Raw genomic sequence first — 27,090 nt, forward strand, 5'->3', positions numbered from 1 at the left:
GACTGCCACGGCAGTTGAGACACTGTGGAACAACTTGGTTTTTGTTCTGAATTTTCGATTTGCATTCCACTGTATTGTGATGACCTGCACAGAAACTGCAGGTAACCGTCCTCATGCACTTCCAGGTACAGTGTTCCAATCAATCTGTCAAAAGGACAGTTGTGAATAGGTCCAACACTTATCTTTGATGGGAGGGGGCCCAGCCACCGTCCGATCAAACATCTTTGTCAATCTTTCCTCACTCATTCTCTCCATGTGACCAAACCATTTCAATACAACTTCTTCTGCTCTCTCTACCACACTTTTTATTACCACACATATCTCTTACCCTTCATTACTTAATCAAACCACCTCACACCACATGTTGTCCACATACATCTCGTTTCCGCACATCTTCTCTCCTCTGCATAACCCTATCTATAGCCCACGCCTCGCAACCATATAACAATGTCGGAACCACTATTCTTTCAAACATACCCATTTTTGCTCTCTGAGATAACGTTCTTGCCTGCCACACATTCTTCAATGCTCCGAGAACCTTCACCCCCTCTCCCACCCTGTGACTCACTTCCGCTTCCAATGCCAAATCCTCTCCCAGATATCTAAAACACTTCACTTCCTCCAGTTTTTCTCCTTTCAAACTTACCTCCCAATTGACTTCTCCCTCAACCCTACTGAAACTGATAACCTTGCTCTTATTCACATTTACTCAGCTTTCTTCTTTCACACACTTTACCAGACTCAGTCACCAGTTTCTGCAGTTTCTCACCCAAATTAACCTCCAGCGTTGTATCATCAGTGAATAACAACTGACTCACTTCCCAAGTCCTCTCATCCACAGCAGACTGCATACTTGCCCCTCTCTCCAAAACTCTTCCATTCACCTCCCAAACAACCCCATCCATAAACAAATTAAACAACCATGGAGACATCACACACCCCTGTTGCAACTATATATATATATATATATATATATATATATATATATATATATATATATATATATATATATTTTTTTTTTTTTTTTTTTTTTTTTTATACTTTGTCGCTGTCTCCCGCGTTTGCGAGGTAGCGCAAGGAAACAGACGAAAGAAATGGCCCAACCCCCCCCCCATACACATGTACATACACATGTCCACACACGCAAATATACATACCTACACAGCTTTCCATGGTTTACCCCGGACGCTTCACATGCCTTGGTTCAATCCACTGACAGCACGTCAACCCCTGTATACCACATCACTCCAATTCGCTCTATTTCTTGCCCTCCTTTCACCCTCCTGCATGTTCAGGCCCCGATCACACAAAATCCTTTTCACTCCATCTTTCCACCTCCAATTTGGTCTCCCACTTCTCCTCGTTCCCTCCACCTTTGACACATATATCCTCTTGGTCAATCTTTCCTCACTCATTCTCTCCATGTGACCAAAAAACACCCTCTTCTGCTCTCTCAACCATGCTCTTTTTATTTCCACACATCTCTCTCACCCTTACATTACTTACTCGATCAAACCACCTCACACCACATATTGTCCTCAAACATCTCATTTCCAGCACATCCACCCTCCTGTGCACAACTCTATCCATAGCCCACGCCTCACAACCATACAACATTGTTGGAACCACTATTCCTTCAAACATACCCATTTTTGCTTTCTGAGATAATGTTCTCAACTTCCACACATTCTTCAAGGCTCCCAGGATGTTTGCCCCCTCCCCTACCCTATGATTCACTTCCACTTCCATGGTTCCATCCGCTGCCAAATCCACTCCCAGATATCTAAAACACTTCACTTCCTCCAGTTTTTCTCCATTCAAACTTACCTCCCAATTGAATTGTCCCTCAACCCTACTGTACCTAATAACCTTGCTCTTATTCACATTTACTCTCAACTTTCTTCTTTCACACACTTTACCAAACTCAGTCACCAGCTTCTGCAGTTTCTCACATGAATCAGCCACCAGCTCTGTATCATCAGCAAACAACAACTGACTCATTTCCCAAGCTCTCTCATCCACAACAGACTGCATACTTGACACTCTTTCCAAAACTCTTGCATTTACCTCCCTAACAACCCCATCCATAAACAAATTAAACAACCATGGAGACATCACACACCCCTGCCGCAAACCTACATTCCATAGTGACCAAAAAACAACCCCCCCCCACCATACCTTTTATTTACACACTCCACACACTGAAATTACATACCTACACACCTACCCATAGTTTCCTCAGAACATCCATTCACACATCCACCTGTAATCTAATCCATACGCACGTCACACCATAACACATGTTGACCATATTCCTTAATATACCTTTTTTCTTCCTAGATATGTTTCAGCCCTCACACAAATCTTTGCTACCAGATTTTCCCACCCCACCTTGGTCATCCACTTCCTATGTTCCATCACCTCCAAATCACTCCATTCTAACACTTATTCCTCACTCATTCAAACTACCTCCAATTGATTGTCCCAAACCCTACTTCCCAATAACCGCTCTTATTACTTACTCTCAACTTTTTCTTTCACACACTTACACTCGTCACCACTTTCGTTACTCACATGAATCAAACCACCTCATCACAACACACTATCATTTCCCAAGCTCCTCATCCACAACAACTCATACTGAGAACCAATCACTTTCCTCTCTTCCTACACGTACACATGCCTTACATCCTCGATAAAAACTTTTCACTGCTTCTAACAACTTGCCTTCCACACCATATATTCTTGATACCTTCCACAGAGCATCTCTATCAACTCTATCATATGCCTTCTCCAGATCCATAAATGCTACATACAAATCCACTTGCTTTTCTAAGTATTTCTCACATACATTCTTCAAAGCAAACACCTGATCCACACATCCTCTACCACTTCTGAAACCACACTGCACTTCCCCAATCTGATGCTCTGTACATGCCTTCACGCTCTTAATCAATACCCTCCCATATAATTTACCAGGAATACTCACCATACTTTTTTTGTTTATATTTATTATACTTTGTCGCTGTCTCCCGCGTTTGCGAGGTAGCGCAAGGAAACAGACGAAAGAAATGGCCCAACCCCCCCCCCCATACACATGTATATACATACGTCCACACACGCAAATATACATACCTACACAGCTTTCCATGGTTTACCCCAGACGCCTCACATGCCCTGATTCAATCCACTGACAGCACGTCAACCCCGGTATACCACATCGCTCCAATTCACTCTATTCCTTGCCCTCCTTTCACCCTCCTGCATGTTCAGGCCCCGATCACACAAAATCATTTTCACTCGATCTTTCCACCTCCAATTTGGTCTCCCTCTTCTCCTTGTTCCCTCCACCTCCGACACATATATCCTCTTGGTCAATCTTTCCTCACTCATCCTCTCCATGTGCCCAAACCACTTCAAAACACCCTCTTCTGCTCTCTCAACCACGCTCTTTTCATTTCCACACATCTCTCTTACCCTTACGTTACTCACTCGATCAAACCACCTCACACCACACATTGTCCTCAAACATCTCATTTCCAGCACATCCATCCTCCTGCGCACAACTCTATCCATAGCCCATGCCTCGCAACCATACAACATTGTTGGAGCCACTATTCCTTCAAACATACCCATTTTTGCTTTCCGAGATAATGTTCTCGACTTCCACACATTCTTCAAGGCCCCCAGGATTTTCACCCCCTCCCCCACCCTATGATCCACTTCCGCTTCCATGGTTCCATCCGCTGCCAGATCCACTCCCAGATATCTAAAACACTTCACTTCCTCCAGTTTTTCTCCATTCAAACTCACCTCCCAATTGACTTGACCCTCAACCCTACTGTACCTAATAACCTTGCTCTTATTCACATTTACTCTTAACTTTCTTCTTCCACACACTTTTCCAAACTCAGTCACCAGCTTCTGCAGTTTCTCACATGAATCAGCCACCAGCGCTGTATCATCAGCGAACAACAACTGACTCACTTCCCAAGCTCTCTCATCCCCAACAGACTTCATACTTGCCCCTCTTTCCAAAACTCTTGCATTTACCTCCCTAACAACCCCATCCATAAACAAATTAAACAACCATGGAGACATCACACACCCCTGCCGCAAACCTACATTCACTGAGAACCAATCACTTTCCTCTCTTCCTACACGTACACATGCCTTACATCCTCGATAAAAACTTTTCACTGCTTCTAACAACTTGCCTCCCACACCATATATTCTTAATACCTTCCACAGAGCATCTCTATCAACTCTATCATATGCCTTCTCCAGATCCATAAATGCTACATACAAATCCATTTGCTTTTCTAAGTATTTCTCACATACATTCTTCAAAGCAAACACCTGATCCACACATCCTCTACCACTTCTGAAACCACACTGCTCTTCCCCAATCTGATGCTCTGTACATGCCTTCACCCTCTCAGTCAATACCCTCCCATATAATTTACCAGGAATACTCAACAAACTTATACCTCTGTAATTTGAGCACTCACTCTTATCCCCTTTGCCTTTGTACAATGGCACTATGCACGCATTCCGCCAATCCTCAGGCACCTCACCATGAGTCATACATACATTAAATAACCTTACCAACCAGTCAACAATACAGTCACCCCCTTTTTTAATAAATTCCACTGCAATACCATCCAAACCTGCTGCCTTGCCGGCTTTCATCTTCCGCAAAGCTTTCACTACCTCTTCTCTGTTTACCAAATCATTTTCCCTAACCCTCTCACTTTGCACACCACCTCGACCAAAACACCCTATATCTGCCACTCTATCATCAAACACATTCAACAAACCTTCAAAATACTCACTCCATCTCCTTCTCACATCACCACTACTTGTTATCACCTCCCCATTTGCGCCCTTCACTGAAGTTCCCATTTGCTCCCTTGTCTTACGCACTTTATTTACCTCCTTCCAGAACATTTTTTTATTCTCCCTAAAATTTAATGATACTCTCTCACCCCAACTCTCATTTGCCCTTTTTTTCACCTCTTGCACCTTTCTCTTGACCTCCTGTCTCTTTCTTTTATACATCTCCCACTCAATTGCATTTTTTCCCTGCAAAAATCGTCCAAATGCCTCTCTCTTCTCTTTCACTAATAATCTTACTTCTTCATCCCACCACTCACTACCCTTTCTAGTCAACCCGCCTCCCACTCTTCTCATGCCACAAGCATCTTTTGCGCAATCCATCACTGATTCCCTAAACACATCCCATTCCTCCCCCACTCCCCTTACTTCCATTGTTCTCACCTTTTTCCATTCTGTACTCAGTCTCTCCTGGTACTTCCTCACACAGGTCTCCTTCTCAAGCTCACTTACTCTCACCACCCTCTTCACCCCAACATTCACTCTTCTTACTTATACCACTGTAATTTGAGCACTCGCCTTTGTCCCCTTTGCCTTTGTACAATAGCACTATGCAAGCATTCCGCCAATCCTCAGGCACCTCACCATGAATCATAAATACATTAAATAACCTTACCAGCCAATCAACAATACAGTCACCCCCTTTTTTAATAAATTCCACTGCAATACCATCCAAACCTGCCGCCTTGCCGGCTTTCATCTTCCGCAAAGCTTTTACTACCTCTTCTCTGTTTACCAAATCATTTTCCCTAACCCTCTCACTTTGCACACCACCTTGACCAAAACACCTTATATCTGCCACTCTGTCATCAAACACATTCAACAAACCTTCAAAATACTCACTCCATCTCCCCACATCACCACTACTTGTTATCACCTCCCCATTAGCCCCCTTCACTGAAGTTCCCAATGATTCGCATGTCTTACGCACTTTATTTATCTCCTTCCAAAACATCTTTTTATTCCCCCTAAAATCTAATGATACTCTCTCACCCCAACTCTCATTTGCCCTTTTTTTTTCACCTCTTGCACCTTTCTCTTGACCTCCTGCCTCTTTCTTTTATACATCTCCCACTCATTTGCATTATCTCCCTGCAAAAATTGTCCAAATGCCTCTCTCTTCTCCTTCACTAATGATCTTACTTCTTCATCCCACCGCTCACTACCCTTTCTATCTGCCCACCTCCCATGCTTCTCATGCCACAAGCATCTTTTGCGCAAGCCATCACTGCTTCCCTAAATACATCCCATTCCTTCCCCCACTCCCCTTACCTCCTTTGTTCTCACCTTTTTCCATTCTGTAATCAGTCTCTCTTGGTACTTCCTCACACAAGTCTCCTTCCCAAGCTCACTTACTCTCACCACTCTCTTCACCCCAACATTCTCTCTTCTTTTCTGAAAACCTCTACAAATCTTCACCTTCGCCTCCACAAGATAATGATCAGACATCCCTCCAGTTGCACCTCTCAGCACATTAACATCCAAAAGTCTCTCTTTCGCGCGCCTGTCAATTAACACGTAATCCAATAACGCTCTCTGGCCATCTCTCCTACTTACATATGTATACTTATATATATCTCTCTTTTTATACCATGTATTCCCAATTAAATTATATGGGAGGGTATTGATTGAGAGGGTGAAGGCATGTACAGAGCATCAGATCGGGGAAGAGCAGTGTGGTTTCAGAAGTGGTAGAGGATGTGTGGATCAGGTGTTTGCTTTGAAGAATGTATGTGAGAAATACTTAGAAAAGCAAATGGATTTGTATGTAGCATTTATGGATCTGGAGAAGGCATATGATAGAGTTGATAGAGATGCTCTGTGGAATGTATTAAGAATATATGGTGTGGGAGGAAAGTTGTTAGAAGCAGTGAAAAGTTTTTATCGAGGATGTAAGGCATGTTTACGTGTAGCAAGAGAGGAAAGTGATTGGTTCTCAGTGAATGTAGGTTTGCGGCAGGGGTGTGTGATGTCTCCATGGTTGTTTAATTTGTTTATGGATGGGGTTGTTAGGGAGGTAAATGCAAGAGTTTTGGAAAGAGGGGCAAGTATGAAGTCTGTTGGGGATGAGAGAGCTTGGGAAGTGAGTCAGTTGTTGTTCGCTGATGATACAGCGCTGGTGGCTGATTCATGTGAGAAACTGCAGAAGCTGGTGACTGAGTTTGGTAAAGTGTGTGAAAGAAGAAAGTTAAGAGTAAATGTGAATAAGAGCAAGGTTATTAGGTACAGTAGGGTTGAGGGTCAAGTCAATTGGGAGGTGAGTTTTGAATGGAGAAAAACTGGAGGAAGTGAAGTGTTTTAGATATGTGGGAGTGGATCTGGCAGCGGATGGAACCATGGAAGCGGAAGTGGATCATAGGGTGGGGGAGGGGGCGAAAATTCTGGGAGCCTTGAAGAATGTGTGGAAGTCGAGAACATTATCTCGGAAAGCAAAAATGGGTATGTTTGAAGGAATAGTGGTTCCAACAATGTTGTATGGTTGCGAGGCGTGGGCTATGGATAGAGTTGTGCGCAGGAGGATGGATGTGCTGGAAATGAGATGTTTGAGGACAATGTGTGGTGTGAGGTGGTTTGATCGAGTAAGTAATGTAAGGGTAAGAGAGATGTGTGGAAATAAAAAGAGCGTGGTTGAGAGAGCAGAAGAGGGTGTTTTGAAATGGTTTGGGCACATGGAGAGAATGAGTGAGGAAAGATTGACCAAGAGGATATATGTGTCGGAGGTGGAGGGAACGAGGAGAAGAGGGAGACCAAATTGGAGGTGGAAAGATCGAGTGAAAAAGATTTTGTGTGATCGGGGCCTGAACATGCAGGAGGGTGAAAGGAGGGCAAGGAATAGAGTGAATTGGAGCGATGTGGTATACCGGGGTTGACGTGCTGTCAGTGGATTGAATCAAGGCATGTGAAGCGTCTGGGGTAAACCATGGAAAGCTGTGTAGGTATGTATATTTGCGTGTGTGGACGTATGTATATACATGTGTATGGGGGTGGGTTGGGCCATTTCTTTCGTCTGTTTCCTTGCGCTACCTCGCAAACGCGGGAGACAGTGACAAAAAAAAAAAATATATATATATATATATATATATATATATATATATATATATATATATATATATATATAAATTCTTCATCTCTTTCCAGGCACTACCTTGCTAACATGGGAAATGGTGATCAAGTATGATAAACAAAATAATAATTCTTGCTTCAGTGTAGAGAACCATTGTTGTCAGGCATAGATAAACAGGAACATAGGCAGTTTTATAAGATATAGAATTATATGCATTGTGTAATGAAGATATTTCTTGTATGTTATATTCATAGAGAGACTATATGATCGCTTAGATGATATGGTTGTGCATTTCAGTAACAGGAATTGATTTTTCAGCTAAGCTAGATCTTTGTATCTCTATTCTTATATTGTGCCTTTCTTACATTGGTTATGTCTTTTAATGTAAGGTGCTATCCTTGGGGATAGGGGATTAAGAATACTTCCCACGTATTCCCTGCGTGTCGTAGAAGGGGACTAAAAGGGGAGGAAGCGGAGGGCTGGAAATCCTCCCCTCTCGTTTTTTTTTTTTAATTTTCCAAAAGAAGGAACAGAGGGGGCCAGGTGAGGATATTCCAAAAAAGGCCCAGTCCTCTGTTCTTAATGCTACCTCGCTAATGCGGGAAATGGCGAATAGTTTAAAAGAAAAAGAAAGATAATCATAATAATGACAACCAATTTTCTCAACACATTATATCTATGTTTGGAAATATTTGCTACAAAGAATTGGTACTAAAACCTGAAATTATATTTTCACGGGTCAGCTTGTCATATCCTTTTACTATGTAGTATATGATTTTTAGAAAATTTTCTTCCTCAGCTGGATGATACTTGTGCACCTGGATGTGTCAAAAAGAATGCAAAAACTACGTGCTCACAAGGTTTCTTCATGATTGATCAAGGACGTTGTGTAACTGTGGACCAATGCTCCTGTGTACGTGCTGATGGAAAGCCTTTACTGGTATGTTCCCAAAATTATGTGAAAAATTGACATCATAGAATTTCCAACAGTATAAGGGAGAATCTTTTTTCAGTCAGAGACTTTTAGTCATTGATAAAAAGCTATCTGTATTGTTACCCTGTGAACACAGTACTGGGAGAGCAACTATTTGATGACTGTGTTTCACCATGGATTATGATAAACTTTGGATACAGAATCAGGACAGCTAATATGTGTTTCATGCATATCATGTACATTTTCCGTATAGAGGAGGAGGATCAGTGAAAAATCTTGTCCATTTAGGGTGTAGGCAGTATACTTACATGACTTTTCAAAAGGGAGAAACAGAAGTGAGAGTTATCATGTGTTTGTAATTTATATTAAGAAAGTAGGAAATGCATAAGGACTAGCTGATGAAATATCTTAAAGGGAAAAATAAGAATTATCAGTTGTGAAGTACAGAAAAAATTACATAAGAGGGGAGCAATAGAAAACAAAGATATGGAAATATGAGGTCAAGTGTTTGTATAGATCACCAGGCATTTATTATTATTATAGATTACAAAGCATACTAGTTTCTGTAGATCACCAGACATACTGTATTGTTGTAGATCACCAGGCATACTATATTATTACAAATCAGCAGGCATGCTATATAGCTATATATTTCTTTTCCTTTCATACTTCATCACTGTTTCCTGCCTTAGCAAAGTAGCACCAAGAAACAGACAAAGAAAGACCACATCTGCTCTCATCCATATGCAAGCTGTCATGTATAATGCACTAAAGCCACAGCTCTCTGTCAACATCCAGGCTCCCCAGACCTTTGCATGGTTTACCCTGGATGTTTTACATGCCCTGATTCAGTCATTGACAGCACATCAACTCCAGTATATCACTTTTATCCAATTCACTCTTTTCTGTGCACACCTTTCACCCTCCAGCATGTTCAGGCCCCAGTCACTCAAAAAGATTGTTCACCATCCTTCCATCTCTAATTTGGTCTCACATTCTCCTTATTCCCTCCACTTCTAACACATATATCCTCTTTCTCAACCTTTCCACACTCATTCTCTCCATATGTCCAAGCCATTTCGACACACCCTCGTCTGTTCTCTCAACTACACTCTTTTTCTTACCACACATCTCTATTACCCTTTCAATACTATCTGTCTGTCTATCTATATCTTCGATTCCTGTTCCCCTCTGGAACTCCCTTGAGGGGGTGGTCATGGCAGTAGAATCTCCATAACTAGTGGAACTTTAGTGCTGCTTCTTGGCCTTTAGTGTCTTGCCTAAACAGGCCACTGGCTGAGGGTAGTCTTGACTACTTCTGCCTAATACTCCTGCCTAATGTTCCTAACTACTACTTCTACCTAATGCTCCTTCCTAATGTTCCTAACCACTACTTCTACTATCTGAATATTCATACCTACTTCTTCTATCTGTTGCTCCTACCCTTCCATAACTTACTCGATTAAACCACCTCACACCACATGTTTTCCTCACACATTTCATTTCTAACACATTCACCCTCCTCTGCACAGCCCTATCAATAACCCATGTGTGTCACCAGCCATACTGTATTGTTATGAATCACAAGGCATACTATATTGATATAATCACCAGGCATACTACATTGTGACTTCATTTAAGCAAATCTGTTCTGACTGAGCAGACACATTTATTTTGAGAGTTGAGGAACATAATGATGTTTCCTGGTAAGTTCATGTACAGTGCCACCTTAACCATACCTAAGAAAAGGAAAAATGCCCCATGAAAGCCAGAGTGAGTGTAGTACATGAATTTTTTTCTCAGATGTTGTTTACTTGATGCCACTCATATCAACTTCTAGTCTGAAATGAGGAAGGTACAAGACATATCATGACTAGACTGTTGATAGCAGGAAAGAAAAGCTACCTTAACACACGAAGATATTATTCCAAGTACTCCAAGTGGTCATCTTTAAATGAAGCTTAAGTCTTCTTTAAATGGGCCTCCTGAACATATCCCTCTAGGAAATTTAAAATACATTACCAAGGCATGTCCCAGAGGGCTTACAAGTTGCTCCTCACTTCCTCCCTCTCAGACTACCATTTCCTGTACTTGCTTCAGGCATCACACTCTGAAGCAAGATTGTGATGAAAGATGGCCATTAACTCCTGAAGGTGGACATGAGGAAAGAAAGCTGCTCTGGAAGAGCCCATCATTACATAAGGTCTAGTTTTCTAGAATATTCAAATCTCACCCTGTCTTCTTGTGTTGACCTCACTAGGGGTGGAGCAGAAGGGTAAGACATTGCCCAGCTCCACCAGAGCAGTATTAATGATAGTTTTCTAAGTATAGACAAACACATAAGGTGTGCTGGGGTTTTGATTTGCAGACAATTTGGGAGCTCTGACACCTCTGAGAAGTACTGTGCCAGAGTTGCACTTTGCCAGTGGCCTGTCAAGGGTGAGGCACAAAAGGCTAAGAAGCAGCATTGGAGTCTACCAGCTATGATGTCGAGTAAAGGGGATGAGTGATTGAGGGTGATGGTGCTGAATGTAAATGGGATGACTGGTGAGGATAAAAGAAGGGAGCTTGTTAAGAAGTTTGAAAGATGAAGATTGGATGTGCTGGGGGCTAGCAAAACCATATCCTTGGGCAGGATGTATAGAGTGAAAATGGAAGTTATGAATACAAGATATGGGAGGGCATGGAAAGAGGAGTGGTATGGACAAGAGTGAATGAAAATTATCAGGGAAGAGGGTAAGAATGATGTGCAATTGTGTTGTCACCAAGAGTATGAATGGAATGAACGAAGAATAGTGTGGGTGAAAGGAAAGATCGTAATTGTGAGGTATGCATGGGTATGTATATGTATGTGTGAATGTGGAGATTGCAGACTGTGCAAGGAAAAGATGAAATGAAGCATTTCTGGAGAGATTTGAATGACTGTATAAATTATTTTGAAAAAGAGAGAAAGGTGGTTGTAATGGGTGATATGAATGTGAAGGTGGGATGTGATGAAATTGGAGAGAGAGTTTACAAATGGGGAGTGCCTGGAGTAAATGAGAATGGAAGTTATCTTGTGGATGTTTGTACTGAGAGGGATTGTTCTTTGCAAATACCCTTTTTCATTACAAGATGATCCACTGGCTATACATGGATGAGAAATCATGGTAGAGAAGAGCAAAAGATTTGATTGAGTATTTGGCAGTGGATGTAAGTTTGAGAGAGGTTGTGCTATGTGCTAGAGGTGTGATAGGATTCTTTGGAGACACTGACCATTTTGCAGTTCTTGTAGGGTTGAGGATCAGGGAGAAGTGGAGGTATGATGTATGCAAGAATGAATAGGCAAATGTGTTGGCAAACGAGAAGATGAATTAGAAAGAATGCAAGGAGTATAAAAGGAGGGTTACCAAATGTTTAGATGAAAATGCAGTAAATGTAGGGAAACTGTCAAGTGTGAATGAAGTGTTGAAAATGTTTACACAAAAAAACTGTTAAATGTTGTAGAATTAGTAGTCAGATATAAGGTTGTTAGACTTAGGAATAATAATGAAAATGCATAGTGGACAGATAAGATTAGAAATGCTGTCAGAGAGAAGAAAAAGGCACACGGTAGATTGCTTGAAAGAAATGTACCTGTGGAAGTTCAGCAGAGGAGGAGGGAAGAATATGAGATTTATAAGTAAATTGTTAAGAAGCTGTTAGAGGGAAGCAAAGAAAGAGTAGATGAAGATTTTGGAAAAATGCAGAATGGAAAGTTTATGGAAAATAAGAGGTGAAGCGTCCGGGGTAAACCATGGAAAGCTGTGTAGGTATGTATATTTGCGTGTGTGGACGTGTGTATGTACGTGTGTATGGGGGGGGTTGGGCCATTTCTTTCGTCTGTTTCCTTGCGCTACCTCGCAAACGCGGGAGACAGCGACGAGGTATAAAAAAAAAAAGAAAAAAAAAAAAAAAGAGGTTGAACTGGAAGGAGGGGAAAAAGGATAGAGTGGAAATGTTGTTGTGAGAAGTAAGGAAGGGGAGTTGCTGAATCAACAGTAGGAAGTAAAAGGAGGGTGAAAAGTGTATTTTGAAGAACTGATGGATGTGGTATAAGGTGAGGCAGCAGTTGTTACATGCATGGGTGTGGATGATGGAAGGAAGAGGATACAGGTCCGAGGGTCAGTAGCAAGAAAGGAAGTAAATAAGACTATAATGAGGCTGAAATTAGAAAGCACACCTTTAGTGGATGGCATTGCGGCTGGAATGCTGAAGTATGGAGGAGAAAGTGTGATAGAGTGGATGCTTTTGATATGGAATTTAGCATGAAAGTTGCTGCCGTACATGATTACTATGTGGCTGTTGGAAACTATAGGGTGGGTCATTTTGATAACTGTTTCTTTCCCTACACCTCGAAGCTTAGGAACTCTCGACCTTTTCATGTCTTTCCCAATAACTATCACCTGGCATGTTTTAGAAGACAGATTTTTCACTTCTTCCAAAATTTGTAAAAACTTTCACTTGTTTTTCTTTTTCCCTTTCATAATCCTCTCCATATTTCAGTTGAGGCCCAGCCTTGATTTGGACTTTTGTCTGTGAATGGAGCCTTCAGCATCAAGAAATAGGTTGTGCCTGAGGATTGGGTGAAAGCTGTTATTGTTCCTATGATAAATCAAAAGATGCTAAGGTTGTATGTAGCAATTATAGGGAAATAAATCTGTTAAGTATACCAGGAAAAGCGTATGCAAGAGTGTTGATTGATAGAGTGATGGAAGTGAGTGACTGGGGAATAAGTGAGGAGCTGAGAAGTTTTAGAAAAGGTAGGGAATGTGCGGATGAGATTTTTGTAATGAAATTGACTGTGAAAAAGTATCTAGTGAAAGGTGAGAAGCTGTATACAGCTTTCATGGATCTGGAGAAAGCTTATGACTTTATTAAGTAGAATGCTTATGGGATATGTGAAAGCATTCTAGATCATAACAAATGCATTTGTAAGAGCAGATAGTGAATTTAATAAAAGTTTCAGTATACACATAGGTGTGAGGCAGGGCTGTGTGGTGTCACCATGGCTTTTAAACATATAAATGGAGAGAATGATAAGAGAGGTGAAAGCAAAATTAGTTAAGGTGGATACAGAGATGGAGTGTGGCTACTGACGATCCTGGTTGTGCATGATACTGTGCTGTTTGCTGAGAGTGAAGAGTTGCAGAAGGTTGTAAGTGTGTTTTATGATGTGCATAGAAATAGGCGATTGAAGGTAGCTATGAGTAAAACTAAAGGAATGGTGTTTTGAGAGGAAACAGAATGAAAGTATAGATTTTGCCAAACTCTGTAGAGTGAAAGAAGAAAGTGTACTACACTCTGTTGTAGATATAGGGAGGGGAAGACTGAAAGAGGTGAGAGATTATAAATATTTAGTAGCTGTCTTGAGTAAGTTAAGTAAATAAGAAAGTTATGGGAGAGAGCACTATAGGGTAGAAGAGTCATTGGGTCCCTTAATAGAATAATGAATGATGAAGGTGTAAGTAAGGAAGCAAAGAAAGGATTAAGGGGCAGCATTATTCTCCCTCCCTGACCTATGGAGCTGAAACATGGGCATGGAATGAGTCACAGAGGTCAAGAATCCTAGCTGTGGAAATGAGTTATTCAAGAGGAGCATGTGGTATGAATAGATGGAATGAAGAAAGAAATGAGGTGTATGAGAGATATGGTATGACATGAAATGCAAAGGGAATGCATTATGGTTTGGTTGAGTGGATGAAAAGTAATGATTTGAGATGGTGTGAGCATGAAATGAGGAGGTGTATGAGAGATTGTTTATGACAGGAAATGTAAAGGGAATGTATTGTGGTTTGGTTGAGTTGATGAAAAGTATTATTTTGAGATGGTGTGAGCATGCAGAAAGAATTCAAGATAAGGAGTTTAGAAGGAGAGTGTATGATAGTTCAATTGAAGGGGTGAGTGAGAGAGGAAGACCGCTTGTGACATGGGGAAATAGAGTGGAAGAGTACTGGAGGGAGGGAAATAGTGGAAGAATGCATGGAATAGTATATGCAAGAGAGGCATGTAAGGACAGGGATAACTGGAGACTCTTGCCATGGCCACCCCTTAATGGGAGATCCCAGAGGGAATGGGCATCAAAGGTATAGATAGAAAGATTTTTCTCCTTTTTCCATGGGTGATCACCTTTTAAGCAAGTTTGCTTATATTGGCCAGGAAGATGAGGAAGACTACTTAGATTGGCAGGGTGAATATCTAAACTACAAATCTAAATGAATCTTTTATAGTAGAAAGCTGCTAAATGTAGTGACTGAAGTTTTTGCCATGCCAATAAATACCTCATGAAACCATTGTTAACTAAGCATTAGAGTGAAGAAATAAATATAATTGGCTATGATATATCATCATGAATATTTGGTGAGGTGTTGACCTTTTTTTTGTAAAGTAAGAGCAAAGGAAATCCCGATGATTTTATTGATAAAGCTCAAATGCAAGTGTATTCATGAAATTACCTTTTTCTACTGAGAAGGAAGTTTTATACTCTTGGATATTCTCTACTGTCAAACAGCCTCTATAATTCATGTATGCATTAACTATGTCCTCAGTCATTCTGTTCTATTCATCCACCACTCTCATGCTATAAGAGTACAGTAAAACTTCTGTTATCTGAAATGCTTGGGAGAATCAGCCATTTCAGATAAGATTTCCAAGTTTTTATAATATATTTGATAATTTAGAAATTGAAAATTTTAAAACGTTTTACATTTTTGTAAGAATTTTATATAGAGGATATATGGATACGGTGTATATGTAAGCAAATAATCAGATGACAGTGAAGTCCTTCATTAGTGGTGCTATGCACTCACCCATAGCCAGCCTCTTGCACAACTCCATCTTTTTCAGGCTTAAAATGTTCCTATTGCACTTTATTGAAGACATAGATGGCTGCAAGGAGCTGTCAGGGGCCAATGTTCATAATCCAGGTTACAGTACCACAAAACACTGGATGGTGAGTGCCCTAATTACTGTGGCACAGTGAGTGCATGATTTGAAATATTTTGACATATCTTTTTTCATTTTTCATAATTTTTTTGGATAATTGATAATTGCCAACAGAAAATGAAAAAATTTACATTGTTTTGAAATTTTGTCTTGAATTACGGATAACAGAGGTTTTACGTTTCTTACGTAATTTCGTGATATGTTGTTTGTTTTCTCGGTCCCTACATTCTGAAAATGTTCACTGTCCCACATCATCGGTATCTTTTAAAAACTTAAGTTGTGATCAGGTCACTCATAATTCTTGTCTCCCCCTAGGTGAGTAAATTTAGTCCCCAGCCTTTTGTTGTAAGTTAACTTTCTTAATTCTGATACCATCTTTGTTGCCCTCCTGTGGAACTTCTTGTATGAGCCCTTTGTGCTTCTTTAGGTGTTTTGACCAAACCTGAAGACTATATTCAAGTTTGGCCTTATCTTGGATATGAATGTGGAAGGCCTAGAGATGAGTCTGTGACTGATTTCAATGAATGTCACTGAAAAATGCTGTTTACACTCAGTTAGTTAAAATCTGATAAACATGAGGTCAGGGCATGGGCTTTAACATCCAAATTAGCCCATGGTGATGAATGACAGCTGGAGAAGGAAAGCACCCCCATGGATCCTAGTCATAAATCTTTACATCTGATGGCTGATGGCATGGTAAGAGAGATGGTTATTGCTGCCATGTGTGGGCCTCTTTCCTTGCCAACTCATTATTGCATTAAAGATACAAATAGTGGAGGCAGAATCTCATTGATAAGATTGAAAGCTTGGACCCTGGAAATTTGATATGTATTTTGAACCTTTAAAAGGCCTGCCTTTTTAAGTGGAATTATCCACTTTGATCCCCAGGATATTTTATAGTTTTGTCTCTTGCTTACAATTTATGTGACTGTGGCCTTATGATATGCGTGTTCACCTACCTTGTTGACTAAATTAGACTGCTTTTTCAAAGCTACACGATGGAGGGCAGGAGAGGGATCTAGCATAAAAAATGCTTTTCACGAACAAACAAAAATCTCAAAACTTTTTTTTCCAGATTTTTTGGGGGATCTGAGGGTTGGTGGTAAAGGTAACTGAAGTATTATACTGAAAACTCAATATTCTTTGATTCCAAGGCTTCAAACCATAGGATTAAACTTGGTAGGAAAAGATAATTGCATTTAGATATCTCAGGATTTTCTGCTGAGAAACTTTTTTATATTTGATCATCTAATTAACTCTTGAAGTTGTATTTTCAGTTAATCATAATCTTAGAATTCACCAAAGTATCTAATACTCAGTTAAACCTAGAACATATTATTTAAGATATTGATCCATGTGCAGTGTATTACAGGTTCTAAGACTGATGGCAAGCCAGCATATGTGCAGTTTTCTTCCCCTTTCCAGACTATGTTGGACCTGTAATCAAATAGCTAATTCTCCATAACAAAGAATAACAGTTGTCCTAAACTCCTGTTGTCAAGTGCTGGTTGATTATGAATGGTGCATGTGCTATATAAGTAAATGTTGTTATCTACACTTCTGTCACAGTAAATGTGACCATCCCTCTTGATACTTGCTGCTCTTAAATATTGGTCAAGCATTCAATCAGTACTGGAAGTCACAACTCTGGATGGACCTGCATTGATAATGTTGAAATTAATCAAATTCGCCATAGTTTTCTGCTTTTACATTTGAATAAGAATGATAGATTATGCCATATTCACAAATGTCATATCTTGATTGCCATAGTTGTGTGTAGATAGCTATCTATAAACTACAACTGGGATTGAGAAAATTTATCATAATTCTTTTTATCTTATATCAGCTTCAGATCTTTTTCATTGGTAATACATAACTATTTTAAGCATTATCTAACATTGCAGGCTGGAGAATCATATGATGTGTCTCGTTGTGAGCGCTGTACGTGCCAAAACAACAGTATACAGTGCAACCTTCTAGAAGGTTGTGAGGGAAATGCTACTGAATCCTCTGCTGTCACGGCCAGTATTTTGACAACGAAATACACACCAAGCATACAGTGGTATGTTAGAATGATACAGTAATTTCATCCCAATGTTGTGGTTCATGATAAAGGTAGAAGGATAGAAATTCTGTCTTTGGGAATTAGCCATGGGCATCCCTGCCACTTTGCTAGCCTGTGGAGCTAGTGTTAGGGGCCCCACCTCTGTGAAATTTATCCCCGCACAAAAGAATGGCTTAAGGCATTTGATTCACCTTATGTCCAGTGGGAACAGAGTTAAACATTATTGGTACATAAATTGATAGATAGTTGGATAGGTAATTGCTTGTGATCATGCTGATCTTTACAAATGAACAGAAGTGTAATCTTCTAATATTTGAGTTCTTTTCCTTGTTTTCTGTTTCTCATTAGTGAGGTAGCTCCTGGGATAGATGAATGATGGTCTCATTTGCTCCCATCCCCTCTCAAGTTTTCATGTATAATGGGCAGAAAACATAGCCCACCATCCACAACCAAGCCTGCAGACTACTCTGTGGGCTTCCCTAATCAGTTTATATGTCATGGTTCAAGCAGTTGATGGCCTGTCACCCCCATATACCACATGGATCCAATTCATTATATCCCATACATGTCTTTCACTCTCCTGAGTATTCAAGTCATCCCTCCTCTTTCACCATGCTTCCCTTACTTTTGACTTGTAGATTCTCTTAGTTTTCCTTTGCTTATTCTTTCATTTGTCCAAGTAATTCCAGCACACCCTGGTTTGCATTCACAATCATACTCCACTTACTATCACATGTTGCTTTTACATTGTTATTTCTTACATAATCAGTCTTCTTCATACCACATATTCTATCTATCCATCTGTATCCCTGATGCCTGATCCATTCTGGAACTCCCTCAAAGGGGTGTCCATGGCAGTAGAGTGTCCATAACTGGTAGGTAGTTGTTGGTAGGCAGCCAGTGACCAGGGAGGTATATTACCAGTACTACCTTCCTGGGTATTAGGAGGGTTAGTGACAGCTGTGAAGTGGACCAGCACCTCAGTGGTTCTCAGGCTGCACTCCTCTGAACCAGCTAGCTGTCTTTTCTTTCTGTCTCACTCACACATGGACTACTGACATTCATTAGACAAACATACAATCTCTCCTTGTCTTACATAACACTTAGCAATGCTTAACTCACACAGCCCATTCTTCATAATTCTAGATTTTTCAGTGATGAGTGCTCTGTGCTATCCCTACCTTTTGGCAAAATGGTAGGAGCAGTAGGTAGAAATATCAGGTAGAAACATTAAGTAGAAGTAGTAGGTAGGAACATTGGGCAGGAGCATTAGGTAGAAGTAGTAGGTAGGAACATTATGTAGGAGCCTCTGCAAACATTGCATTAGACTTGCCCTCTGCTAGTGGCCTGTTATGGATGGGCATTAGAGGCTAAGAAGCAATATACCATATTTCCAACATACATTTTATTTAGGATCCAAGACTAACATCCATATAGCAGTGTCAGGCCTACTCTACCATCAAACATATAGTTCTTAGCCTGAACAGACACTGATTCCAACATGCATACACTCTTCAATGCACCAAGGGCTTTATGTACAAGCTTCTTATTTAATTCCATGTTTTGTCCTCTGGTTACTCTGTCCTTTCATATCCCAGAGAACTGTCCCCTATTCACTTTTTCAGTCATTTTTAAAAACTTAAAGGTTTTGATCAGGTCATCTTTTACTGTTCTTTCTCCCAAGGTGGGTAAATCTAATGCTTCCAGCTTTTTCCATTGACTTAGCTCACTTAATTCTGGTACCATCTTTGTTGCCCTGCACTTTACTTTTTTAATGAGCTCTTTTTTCTTCTTTAGGTGTGGTCACCAAACCTGAGAACCATGCTATGGTTTTGGCATTATGTATGTTATGAATCGCTTACTAGATATTTTATGTATGTTATGAATCGCTTGCTAGATATATCCTTATCCATGCATTTGAAAGCTATTCTGATATTTGCCAGCAGATGGTTTGTCTCCTTAACTGTTCCTATAATGTGAGTATTGGACACCAGGTTAGGAATGATATCTACTTATTTGGGTTGTTATATAAGTGTGTGTTGTTATAATTCAGGATGTTTAGGCAGGAGCATTAGATAGAAACATTAAATAGAAGTAGTAGGCAGGAGCATTAGACAGTAGTCATTAAGAACATTAGGTAGGAGCCTCTGCAAACACTGCACTTGACTTGCCCTCTGCCAGTGGCCTGTTAAGGGTCAGACACTAAAGGCTAAGAAGCGGCACTGCAGCTCTTTAGTTGTGGAGACTGTTACCATGGCCACCCCTTTGAGGGAGTTCCAATTGGAACAGATGTCAGAGGTATGGATAGATAGATCTACTTCCAAGTCATACTCTCACACAGATTCTTGAAGCTTATTTTGTGGAAGGTAATAATCATACTGAGGCCACCCTTTTGTTCTATTCTTGTTACCTTACATTTGCTCAAGTGGAATCTCATAAACCACATTTCAGAGCAACTTAGTTGTCCGCTTATCCCCCCATTCTTTTTTTGTAAGCTGATGCAATCCTCCTCACTTTTCATTTCCCTTGTGACCTATGCATCATCTTTAAACATATTCAGGTTGGATTCCATACTGTCAGACAATTCGTTGATATAAATGAAGAAAACTAATGATCCCAGAACCAAACCCTTTGGCACTGTGCTGGTCACCTCAACCCATTTAGAAAAGGCTCCTCTAACCTGTTTCCTTTGTTTTGTTCCACTGAGATGATCTTCCATATACTGCAGGAGTTTCCCCTTCATTCCTGCTTGGTGATCCAACTTCTTTATCAGCATCCTGTTTGGTACACTTTCAAATGCTTTCTGGAAGTCCAGATGCAGATAGTCCCCCTTAGCCTTTTGTTTTTTCTACTGTGTAACTCACTTTCTTGTAAAACTCTGAGAGTTTAGTTACACATGACCTTTTCCTAAAACCATGCTGTCACTCACTATGTAAAATTCTACTTCATAAAAAGTCAACCTCTTGCTTTACCAGTCTTTCTAATTGTAGTGCCATGCATGTTTCAGCTAGATCTGTCAGTGTGGTACTGTCAGCCTCAGTGTCTAACATTTTCTAGATCTCTCTTTTGGTTAGAAAACACTAGTCTTGTATTCTCTGTACTTTTCTAAACCTTCCATCATCTACTCTATTTATTTCTTGATTGCTTTATGTCTAACAGTGCCTGTTATTACTTTGACCACTTTTCTTAATTTCTTGTGTACCTCTGTTTGTGTCAGCCTGGGTCTATGTTTCTCTCCCTTGATTTTCATGCTTCATTGATCTGCTTCTGAATTTGTCATTCTCCATGTATGTGTTAGTCATTTTCTCTACCTGAACAGTTTTTTAATCTTATTTCAGCAGATTCAGTATGTGCTTTTGTCCTTTCCTCTACCTAAAAAAGTTCCCAGTACCTGGCAAGTTATATGGAAGAATGGTGACTAAGAGGATGAAGGCACATACAAATTATCAGATTAGGGAGGAACCATGTGGTTTCAAGAGTGGTAGTGGATGTGTGGATCAGATGTTTGCTTTAAAGAATGTGTTTGAGAAATACTTAGGGAAAACAAATGATTTATATGTGGCATTTAGGGATCTGGAGAAAGTATTTGAAGGGTTGATAGAGATGCATTGTGGAAGGTCTAACAAATCCAGAAACAAATTAAGCAGCCAAAGACCAGCCTTCACATGGACCCACCTACTCTCTCATACCACTCATAAACATGCTTTACACCCTTGATAAAAACTTCCCACTCCTTCAGAAATCTTGTATATCCCTGGGGATAAGGGAGAAAGAATACTTCTCATGTATTCCCTGCATGTCGTAGAAGGCGACTAAAAGGGAAGGAAGCGGGGGGCTAGAAATCCTCTCCTCTCGTTTTTTTTTCTTAATTTTTCAAAAGAAGGAACAGAGAAGGGAGCCAGGTGAGGATATTCCCTCAAAGGCCCAGTCCTCTGTTCTTAATGCTACCTCGCTATCGTGGGAAATGGCGAATAGTATGAAAGAAAAAGATATATATATATATATGAATATATTCCCTGGGGATAGGGGAGAAAGAATACTTCCCACGTATTCCCTGCGTGTCGTAGAATGCGACTAAAATGGAAGGGAGTGGAGGGCTGGGAATCTTCCCCTCTCGCTTTTTTTTTTTTAAGGAAGGAACAGAGAAGGGGGCTGGATGAGGATGTTTCCTCAGAGGCCCAGTCCTCTGTTCTTAATGGTACCTCGCTGACGCGGGAAGTGGCGAATAGTATGAAAGAAAGAAAAGAAAATATATATGTATATTATTCTTTTTTTTCATTTTGCTTTGTCGCTGTCTCCTGCGTTAGCGAGGTAGTGCAAAGAAACAGACGAAAGAATGACCCAACCCACCCACATACACATGTATATACATACACGTCCACACACGCAAATATACATACCTATACATCTCAATGTATACATATATATACACACACAGACATATACATATATACACATGTACATAATTCATACTGTCTGCCTTTATTTATTTTCATCGCCACCCCACCACACAAGGAATAACAACCCCCTCCCCCCTCATGTGTGCGAGGTAGCGCTAGGAAACAACAACAAAGGCCCCATTCGTTCACACTCAGACATATACACACAGACATATACATATATCCACATGTACATAATTCGTACTGTCTGCCTTTATTCATTTTCATCGCCACCCCGCCACACATGGAATAACAACCCCCTCCCCCCCTCATGTGTGAGAGGTAGCGCTAGGAAACGACAACAAAGGCCCCATTCGTTCACACTTAGACTCTAGCTGTCATGTAATAATGCACCGAAACCACAGCTCCCTTTCCACATCCAGGCCCCACAGAACTTTCCATGGTTTACCCCAGATGCTTCACATGCCCTGGTTCAGTCCATTGACAGCCTTGAAGAATGTTTAGAAGTCGAGAACATTATCTCGGAAAGCAAAAATGGATATGTTTGAAGGAATAGTGGTTCCAACAATGTTGTATGGTTGCGAGGCATGGGCTACGGATAGAGTGGTGCGCAGGAGGGTGGATGTGCTGGAAATGAGATGTTTGAGGACAGTATGTGGTGTGAGGTGGTTTGATCGAACAAGTAATGTAAGGGTAAGAGAGATGTGTGGAAAAAAAAAAAGTATGGTTGAGAGAGCAGAAGAGGGTGTTTTGAAATGGTTTGGTCACATGGAGAGAATGAGTGAGGAAAGATTGACCAAGAGGATATATGTGTCAGAGGTGGAGGGAACGAGTAGGAGACCAAATTGGAGGTGGAAAGATGGAGTGAAAAAGATTTTGAGTGATCGGGGCCTGAACTTGCAGGAGGATGAAAGGCGTGCAAGGAATAGAGTGAATTGGAACGATGTGGTATACCGGGGTCAACGTGCTGTCAATGGATTGAATCAGGGCATGTGAAGCGTCTGGGGTAAACCATGGAAAGTTCTGTGGGGCCTGGATGTGGAAAGGGAACTGTGGTTTCGGTGCATTATTACATGACAGCTAGAAACTGAGTGTGAACGAATGGGTCCTTTGTTGTCTTTTCCTGGTGCTACCTCGCACACATGAGGGGGGAGGGGGATGTTATTCCATGTGTGGCAAGATGGCGATGGGAATAAATAAAGGCAGACAGTATGAATTATGTACATGTGTATATATGTATATGTCTGTGTGTGTATATATATGTGTACATTAAGATGTATAGGTATGTATATTTGCGTGTGTGGACGTGTATGTATATACATGTGTATGTGGGTGGGTTGCGCCATTTATTTTGTCTGTTTCCTTGCGCTACCTCGCTAACGCGGGAGACAGCGACAAAGCAAAATAAATGAAAATAAAATATATTATATTATTTATTTTGCTTTGTCGCTGTCTCCCGTGTTAGCGAGGTAGCGCAAGGAAACATGAAAGAATGGCCCAACCCGCCCACATACACATGTATATACATACATGTCCACCCATGCACAATATACATACCTATACATCTCAATGTACACATATATATATATACACACACAGACATATACATATATACACATGTACATAATTCATACTGTCTGCCTTTATTTATTCCCATCGCCACCTCGCCACACATGGAATAACAACCCCCTCCCCCCTCATGTGTGCGAGGTAGGGCTAGGAAAAACACCAAAAGCCCCATTCGTTCACACTCAGTCTCTAGCTGTCATGTAATAATGCACCGAAACCACAGCTCCCTTTCCACATCCAGGCCCCACACACTTTGCATGGTTTACGCCAGACGCTTCACATGCCCTGGTTCAATCCATTGACAGCACGTCGACCCTGGTATACCACATCGTTCCAATTCACTCTATTCCTTGCACGCCTTTCACCCTCCTGCATGTTTAGGCCCCGATCACTCAAAATCTTTTTCACTCCATCTTTCCACCTCCAATTTGGTCTCCCACTTCTCCTCGTTCCCTCCACCTCTGACACATATATCCTCTTGGTCAATCTTTCCCCACTCATTCTCTCCATGTGACCAAACCATTTCAAAACACCCTCTTCTGCTCTCTCAACCACACTCTTTTTATTTCCACACATCTCTCTCACCCTTACATTACTTACTCGATCAAACCCCCTCACACCACATATTATCCTCAAACATCTCATTTCCAGCACATCCACCCTCCTGCACACAACTCTATCCATAGCCCATGCCTCGCAACCTTACAACATTGTTGGAACCACTATTCCTTCAAACATACCCATTTTTGCTTTCCGAGATAATGTTCTCGACTTCCAAACATTCTTCAAGGCTCCCAGAATTTTCGCCCCCTCCCCCACCCTATGATTCACTTCCGCTTCCATGGTTCCATCCGCTGCCAGATCCACTCCCAGATATCTAAAACACTTCACTTCCTCCAGCTTTTCTCCATTCAAACTTACCTCCCAATTTACTTGACCCTCAACCCTACTGTACCTAATAACCTTGCTCTTATTCACATTTACTCTTAACTTTCTTCTTTCACACACTTTACCAAACTCAGTCACCAGCTTCTGCAGTTTCTTACATGAATCAGGCCATCAGCGCTGTATCATCAGCGAACAACAACTGACTCACTTCCCAAGCTCTCTCATCCACAACAGACTGCATACTTGCCCCTCTTTCCAAAACTCTTGCATTCACCTCCCTAACAATCCCATCCATAAACAAATCAAACAACCATGGAGACATCACACACCCCTGCCGCAAACCTACATTCGCTGAGAACCAATCACTTTCCTCTCTTCCTACACGAACACATGCCTTACATCCTCGATAAAAACTTTTCACTGCTTCTAACAACTTGCCTCCCACACCATATATTCTTAATACCTTCCACAGAGCATCTCTATCAACTCTATCATATGCCTTCTCCAGATCCATAAATGCTACATACAAATCCATTTGTTTTTCTAAGTATTTCTCGCATACATTCTTCAAAGCAAACACCTGATCCACACATCCTCTACCACTTCTGAAACCACACTGCTCTTCCCCAGTCTGATGCTCTGTACATGCCTTCACCCTCTCAATCAATACCCTCCCATATAATTTACCAGGAATACTCAACAAACTTATACCTCTGTAATTTGAGCACTCACTCTTATCCCCTTTGCCTTTGTACAATGGCACTATGCAAGCATTCCGCCAATCCTCAGGCACCTCACCATGAATCATACATACATTAAATAACCTTACCAACCAGTCAACAATACAGTCACCCCCTTTTTTAATAAATTCCACTGCAATGCCATCCAAACCTGCTGCTTTGCCGGCTTTCATCTTCCGTAAAGCTTTTACTACCTCTTCTCTATTTACCAAATCATTTTCCCTAACCCTCTCACTTTGCACACCACCTCGACCAAGACACCCCACATCTGCCACTCTATCATCAAACACATTCAACAAACCTTCAAAATACTCACTCCATCTCCTTTTCACATCACCACTACTTGTTTTCACCTCCCCATTTGCCCCCTTCACTGAAGTTCCCATTTGCTCCCTTGTCTTACCTACTTTATTTACCTCCTTCCAAAATATCTTTTTATTCTCCCTGAAATTTAATGATACTCTCTCACCCCAACTTTCATTTGCCCTCTTTTTCACCTCTTGCACCTTTTTCTTGACCTCCTGCCTCTTTCTTTTATACCTCTCCCACTCATTTGCATTTTTTCCTTGCAAAAATCGTTCAAATGCCTCTCTTCTCTTTCACTAATAATCTTACTTCTTCATCCCACCACTCACTACCTTTTCTAATCAACCCACCTCCCACGCTTCTCATGCCACAGCGCTGGTGGCTGATTCCTGTGAGAAACTGCAGAAGCTGGTGACTGAGTTTGGTAAAGTGTGTGAAAGGAGAGAGTTCAGAGTAAATGTGAATAAGAGCAAGGTTATTAGGTACAGTAGGGTTGAGGGTCAAGTCAGTTGGGAGGTAAGTTTGAATAGAGAAAAACTGGAGGAAGTAAAGTGTTTTAGATATCTGGGAGTGGATCTGGCAGCGGATGGAACCATGTTTGAAGGAATAGTATTTCCAACAATGTTGTATGGGTGTGAGGTGTGGGCTATGGATAGAGTTGTGCACAGGAGGGTGGATGTGCTGGAAATGAGATGTTTGAGGACAATATGTGATGTGAGGTGGTTTGATCGAGTAAGTAATATAAGGGTAAGAGAGATGTGTGGAAATAAAAAGGTGTGGTTGAGAGTGCAGAAGAGGTTGTTTTGAAATGGTTTGGTCACATGGAGAGAATGAATGAGGAAAGAATGACCAAGAGGATATATGTGTCAGAGGTGGAGGGAACGAGGAGAAGTGGGAGACCAAATTGGAGGTGGAAAGATGAAGTGAAAAAGATTTTGAGTGATCGGGGCCTGAACATGCAGGAGGGTGAAAGGCGTGTAAGGAATAGAGTGAATTGGAACGATGTGGTATACTGGGGTCGAGGTGCTGTCAATGGATCGAACCAGGGCATGTGAAGCGTCTGGGGTAAACCATGGAAAGTTCTGTGGGGCCTGGATGTGGAAAGGGAGCTGTGGTTTTGGTGCATTATCACATGACAGCTAGAGACTGAGTGTGAACGAATGGGGCCTTTGTTGTCTTTTCCTAGCGCTACCTCGCACACATGAGGGGGGAGGGGGTTGTTACTCCATGTTTGGCGAGGTGGCGATGGGAATAAATAAAGGCAA

At 41.1% G+C, this 27,090-nt stretch overlaps 1 protein-coding gene across 2 annotated transcripts in view; it reads left to right on the top strand.

The window, feature by feature from the left end:
- LOC139755522 (hemocytin-like) overlaps positions 1 to 27,090 on the top strand; it is a 420,053-nt gene that overhangs the window by 136,224 nt on the left and 256,739 nt on the right. For both annotated transcript variants that reach the window (XM_071673909.1, XM_071673910.1), the window contains 2 exons: positions 8,760 to 8,900; positions 17,762 to 17,919. In XM_071673909.1, coding sequence (XP_071530010.1) covers positions 8,760 to 8,900; positions 17,762 to 17,919 — 299 coding nt within the window. The remainder of the gene's footprint in view (positions 1 to 8,759; positions 8,901 to 17,761; positions 17,920 to 27,090) is intronic.

This window comes from Panulirus ornatus, chromosome 19 (genome assembly GCF_036320965.1).
Source record: "Panulirus ornatus isolate Po-2019 chromosome 19, ASM3632096v1, whole genome shotgun sequence".
In the NCBI taxonomy this organism is placed as follows: Eukaryota; Metazoa; Arthropoda; class Malacostraca; order Decapoda; family Palinuridae; genus Panulirus; species Panulirus ornatus.